We start from the raw sequence: 5,540 nt of genomic DNA, 5'->3' as shown, positions 1-5,540 counted from the left end.
CCTCGCTCTCTCCAAGGACCACCTCTTTCTCTCCCAGCACCGCCTCTCCTCTCCCAGCACCGCCTCTCCTCTCCCAGCACCGCCTCTCTCCCCTCCTCTCCGCTCTCTCCTCAGCGGCCGCTCCCGCCCAACGCCCGCTCTCTAACGGCCGCCGCGCGCGCCCCGCCCCGCCTCTCCCGCCGCGCCTGCGCGCCCCGGCCCCGCCCTCCCCTGAGCGGCCCCTGCGCATGCGCGGCGGGGCGGGCGGGGCGGCGGCGGCGGCGGCGGGGCCGGGATGGCGAAGCACACGGTGTCCTCGGCCCGGTTCCGCCGGGTGGACGTGGACGAGTACGACGAGAACAAGTTCGTGGACGAGGAGGAAGGCGGCGACGGGCAAGCGGGGCCCGATGAAGGGGAGGTGGATTCGTGCCTGCGGCAATATCCTTCCGCCGGGGCGGGGAGCGGCGGGGCGGCCTTGTATGGGAACATAGGGCGTGGGGACATGGCCCGGGCGTGGGGACATGATATCCGTGTGTCGGGACATGATATCCGTGCGTGGGGACATGGCCCGTGCGTGGGGACATGATATCTGTGCTTGGGGACATGATCGGTGCGTGGGGACATGATATCCGTGCGTGGGGACATGATATCCGTGCGTGGGGACATGATCCGTGCGTGGGGAGATGGCCCGTGCGTGGGGACATGATCATCCGTGCGTGGGGACATGATACCCGTGCGTGGGGACATGATCATCCGTGTGTGGGGACTTGATATCCGTGTGTGGGGACATGACTCGTGCGTGGGGACATGATATCCGTGCGTGGGGACATGGCCCGTGTGTGGGGACATGATATCCGTGTGTCGGGACATGGCCCGTGCGTGGGGCTGCCGGGGAACCGAGAGGGGAGAGCCGGCCGGGCTGGCGGTGGGAAGGGAAGGGGCTGCGGGAGGAGGGGAAGGGGCTGCGGGAGGACGGGAAGGGGCCGCCGCTTCCTCCCTTTCCCGGCAGAGGCCGCAGGGTCCCGGGGCTGGACTCCCTGCTCCTGATCAGGGAGGGAAAGGGAGGAAGAAGGGGTTTCCCGTGGCGGACGGAAAGGCACCGTGTGGCCGCTCCCGGTGCCGGCTTCCCCCTGCGGCTGACCCCGCAGTAGCGCTTCCTCCCCCCGTGCCTGCTCGTAAGGGCTAGAAATGGCAGAAGTGTGGGGGAACAGCTTCTTTTACTTGGATCCTCATTCAGCAAAAGGCCTGAGGAGTGTTCTCCAGCGCTGGAGCTTGCAGTTGGTGCTGCTCCTTCCTCAGAGGGCCTGCGTATTGATTGCTGCCTTACAGTGTAACCTGTGCTGTCGCTGAGGGAGTAGTTGCATCCACTGAAGCTTGAGTATTTTTAGTCACTGACATGCCAGCTGCACAGATCACTGTTCTGGAGCTGGTTCTCTTGCTTTCCAAATATTTGGTACCTGGTCCTTAACTGTCTGGCACAGGGAACATGATGGCTGCACTACAGGCAGCTCTGAAGAACCCTCCCATCAACACAAAGAACCAGGCAGTGAAGGTGAGACAGTAACAAACCCACCCCAGGGTTACTCCTCAAAAATCCTTTCCTGTTTCTATAACCCCTACCCCATCAGCCCTGCCAGGTGCACCTTGAGGAAGCCAAGGTTTTAGGGTATTCCCTGATGCTGAAACACCCATGACCTGCAGTGCTTGAATCTTGTTCAAAATGCTGTAGTTGGGGTGTCACCCATCCAGGTACCTTTAACTTGGTGGTAGGTGTGTGTTTCTCCTGCCTGCCTTGGCTGTAGACTGCATGCCCTGGCAGCAGCAGGTAGATGTAGGCAGCACTGAACCATCAAGGAGCCACAGCTGCAGCAGTCACCTCTGACTAAAGAAGCTCTGCTAGCACCCCTAGACCCTGAACCTGCAAAAAAAGGGAGAACTGATGGTTATCACAGCCAAGCTAAATGAAGCCATTAATCCACACTCCCCCAGTGGCAGAAGACAGGAGCCTGCTGCATCTATTTCTGAATCTCCCCAGAATAAACCTTGAATGGATCACAACTGCAGCGAGGTTCCCCCTGTGGGGGGAACAGGCAGATAGGGTAGGATGTGGAACTGCCCTGAGGGTGAGCACCTGCAGAGGTTTTTTTTTGCCCTAGCCCAGGGCTTTGAGATCCAGCTGGTGTTTGTTACAGCTAGTGCTGTATAAAACACTGAACAGTCTGGTCTTCCTACTACTGACTTAGATAAATACAGAAATAATTGAAGTATTCAAGAATACACTTTGAAGGCAGGGGAACTGCAGAGGGCAGAGTGAATTTTAATGTTTGCCTTAATTTTTAGTTGATCTCATGAAACTTTTATTTTTTTACCTATAGTTCTTCATGTGAGCCAAGCAGCTATGGGATATTAAATTGAACAAGAAAACATAATTTCTGAAGAAGGAAGCTGCTTGGCTTATTTCTATAGTGGAATTATTCAAGAGTGCAACATATGGGAGACCTTTTTCTTTTATCTTCCCTCAGTTAGTATTGGATGAACAGGAAGAGCTGCTTTTTGCTAATTACATGACTAATCTGCTGCTGTAATCATGCCACACACATTCCTGGGCCTGAAATGATATCCAGATCAACCTGCAAATGGTTACTAATGCAGTGTTGCCAGTTTGCATCTCATGGGCCTGGGACAGAAGTTGACTGGACTGAAAACATGTGGCTTCCAGCAGTCACCTCTTCCAGGCTGGCCAGTGGCATTTTCCTGGAATATAATAATTGTACCCCCGTTACACAGTACAGAGGCATGGAAACACTGGTGAAAAGGGAGGCCAGTCAGTTCTTAAAATTCTTTTGGAACATGCCAGACCTTCAGTTTCAACATGAAAGTTTAGTATTTAGCTACAATCTCATTGAATAGGTGGAGAATTGCAAACACAAGCAGAGGCAGAAAACCCTGAGCAGGACAGAAGCATTAAACTCTCTCACATTGTTTATAACTGGGAGGCTGTGTATGTTGCCACAAACCCTTTTCACAAACTGCCCTGTTCAGACATATTTTAGAATTGTTGAGGAGAAGAAAATTCTAGTTTTGTCAGTTGAAGGAATGATTAATGTTTGAATGCACCTCATGCAAGAACAAACTGATCTCTGTTGTCCTTATTTGTTGGCAGGACCGTGCAGAAAGCATTGTCCTGAAGGTCCTCATCTCTTTCAAAGCCAACGATATTGAGAAGGCAGTGCAGTCCCTGGACAAGAATGGTGTTGACCTGCTGATGAAGTACATCTACAAAGGCTTTGAGAGCCCCTCTGACAACAGCAGTGCTGTGCTGCTGCAGTGGCACGAGAAGGTAACGGGTTCCTGGGGCTGGGGCACGTTCACTGAGCCTGCTGAGAGCCACCTCTGCCTGTTCAGACTGAAATGGGAGGAGGGTACAGTCCTGCCTGCTGCTTCTGATTCCTTGGGTAAAGATTCTCCAGTCAAAATTTGGTTTTATCTTAGACTGAGGCAAACAAAATGGTTCAGTCCAGGGATCCAAGCAGAGGGAAATAGAAATTCCTTCCCAGACAGAAGCAGCGTGAGCAAGTTGGTTACGCAGGGGTTGAAGTGAAGGTGATTCTCCTTCCCTGGCACCTCGAGAGCCAGTTTTCCCTCTGGCAGGGAGATGCTCCCTTGACATAGAGAGTTGGGAAACATTTCCACCGAGTCATCTCAGCCTGTAGCGACCTCTGCCTGCTGTTAATTGCCGTGTCTCTCTCCCCAGGCCCTGGCTGCTGGCGGGGTGGGCTCCATTGTCCGCGTTTTGACTGCCAGGAAGACGGTTTAAGCCCAGCAGCGGGTGGTTTGTCTGCCACCCACGGCAGGGAGTGCTGGTACAAAACCCAACCACCAGATGCCGTGGCTGCCCCGTGGGCAGCACCTGTCTCTCCCAGCTTGCCTTCTTGCAGCTTCTTTCCTACCTGACGAATAATGCATATCGTGTCTTCTTTTGTTCAATTCTGGAAAATGATGAAGGTGCAATGTTACTTCTAACAGGAATATTTGGTACTTGTGAACGTTTCAGTGACAGGTATAACGACACATACAGCTTCATGTTTAGGATGATTTGCATTTGTGTATAATTATGGCAGATTTTGACCTGACTTTCTGAGCAAGTGCTGAGGGACATAGGGCAATGTCTTAATTCTTTTTGCTAGCCAAGCAGTGCTTTGATATAAGATCTATATTTAAGAAGTGGGGCAGCTATCCTATAGGTAACTGGACCATGTTTCCTTTGGTCAACCTCTGAACCTGCATCCGGGAACAGGACAGAAAGGAAAAGCTCCCTTCCAACCCCCATTATCATTCCAGAGAGCTGGGTTTTTAATTCCTGAACCTCACATCTCACAGCCTGTTCTGGTTCCTTGTGATTGGTCCAGTGCTGGGACCACAGAGGGATGAAATCATCCATCATGCAGTTGGGATGGCAGAATTTAAAAGGTTGATGGTCCATTTACACTGGAGCCCAGCCCAGTGATCTCTTCTTATCTGGGGGAGAAAAGATGCTGGAGCAGAAAAAGCAGCTTTCACACATCAAATCACCTTCCAGCAACTTGAAAGGGATTTGATTTTTGTCAAGCACAACAAAGCAGCTGCCTGGCAGCACCTAAGAAACGCACACTGGTATCCACACCAAACTTCCAAAGCTCCCATATTTTTGTGTTCTAGATCTACAGGGTCTCAAAGGATACCAGACAGTTCACATTCCTGTTGTGTTGTGCCACAGTGTGTCAGCTGGTGGGTGAAACAGCTTCCAAAATAAAGAGGAGGAATTCTAAAGGAATTAGGAAAAGCCCAGGGCACCCCAGATCAGCATTGAAGGTTTAGGACCAGGACTAAAATACATGTCTTTTACACTTACCATTTTACTGCAGCTCAGTTGTGTAAAACTGTTGGGGAACTTGTGAAATCTTTGCTGGTTTTTGATATCTGCTTTTTTTGTAATAATAATAAAAGACCAGACAATAAATTGTCACTGAATATTTACTCACTGCCTGAGCTATTTCATAGCAGGCTGCTGTTCAAGGACGGACAAGAATAAAAAAGCAAGCCCTAAAACTTCTCCCCTCCATTATTTTTCTCTATAGCTTTGCTTTCTAGCAGTGATTTGTACCATATTTTGCCACATGTGTAATGGCAAATCCAACTAGAAAATCTGGGATCATTACAAGGTGTTTTAAACAAGAAGAAATGTTCCAGACTAGGGCGACTAGAAACGTCTCTGCCTATAATTGTAGCCAGGGAGTGAGATCTTCACAACCATTAATGTTAGAGGCTTCCTCAAGAACAAAAGGAGGAAAAGGGTCGTGGCTTAGCAGGGTGGTTGTGTGGAGCAACACTCCTGATTTCACACTTCATCTGCCCAGCTCCAAGAGGTTAAACATTTAGTCATGGATACAGTCCTGGGCCTGACCTACGGGTGGGAGGAGACAACATCGCTACCGCAGGTGTGCTCAGCTTGGACTTCTGAAGGGTCTGAGCCTACAGAAACCTGTTGCTGAGTCTTCTAACATCTGCAGGACATCTGTTCA

General features: G+C 51.0%; 1 protein-coding gene across 1 annotated transcript; it reads left to right on the top strand.

Annotated features, from left to right (window-relative positions):
- Window positions 1–240: 240 nt before the first annotated feature.
- On the top strand, window positions 241–5,067 carry ARPC5 (actin related protein 2/3 complex subunit 5). Its single transcript, XM_051624961.1, has 4 exons — window positions 241–418; window positions 1,460–1,531; window positions 3,143–3,319; window positions 3,734–5,067. Exons 1-4 carry the CDS (start codon window positions 275–277, stop codon window positions 3,794–3,796), a joined length of 456 nt encoding a protein of 151 aa, XP_051480921.1. The 5' UTR covers window positions 241–274; the 3' UTR covers window positions 3,797–5,067.
- The last annotated feature ends 473 nt before the right edge of the window (window positions 5,068–5,540 follow it).

This window comes from Apus apus, chromosome 7 (genome assembly GCF_020740795.1).
Source record: "Apus apus isolate bApuApu2 chromosome 7, bApuApu2.pri.cur, whole genome shotgun sequence".
Taxonomy (NCBI): Eukaryota; Metazoa; Chordata; class Aves; order Apodiformes; family Apodidae; genus Apus; species Apus apus.
Note: the sequence above shows the minus strand (reverse complement) of the source record. Positions and strands in the feature narration are given on the sequence as shown.

What these genes read in the sequence shown, in the direction of transcription:
- ARPC5 (XM_051624961.1), top strand. Translation starts at nt 275, where the DNA reads ATGGCGAAGCACACGGTGTCCTCGGCCCGGTTCCGCCGGGTGGACGTG. An exon ending in TGGATTCGTGCCTGCGGCAA is followed by an intron (nt 419 to 1,459) that starts TATCCTTCCGCC and finishes CTGTCTGGCACA; the next exon opens with GGGAACATGATGGCTGCACT. An exon ending in CAAAGAACCAGGCAGTGAAG is followed by an intron (nt 1,532 to 3,142) that starts GTGAGACAGTAA and finishes ATTTGTTGGCAG; the next exon opens with GACCGTGCAGAAAGCATTGT.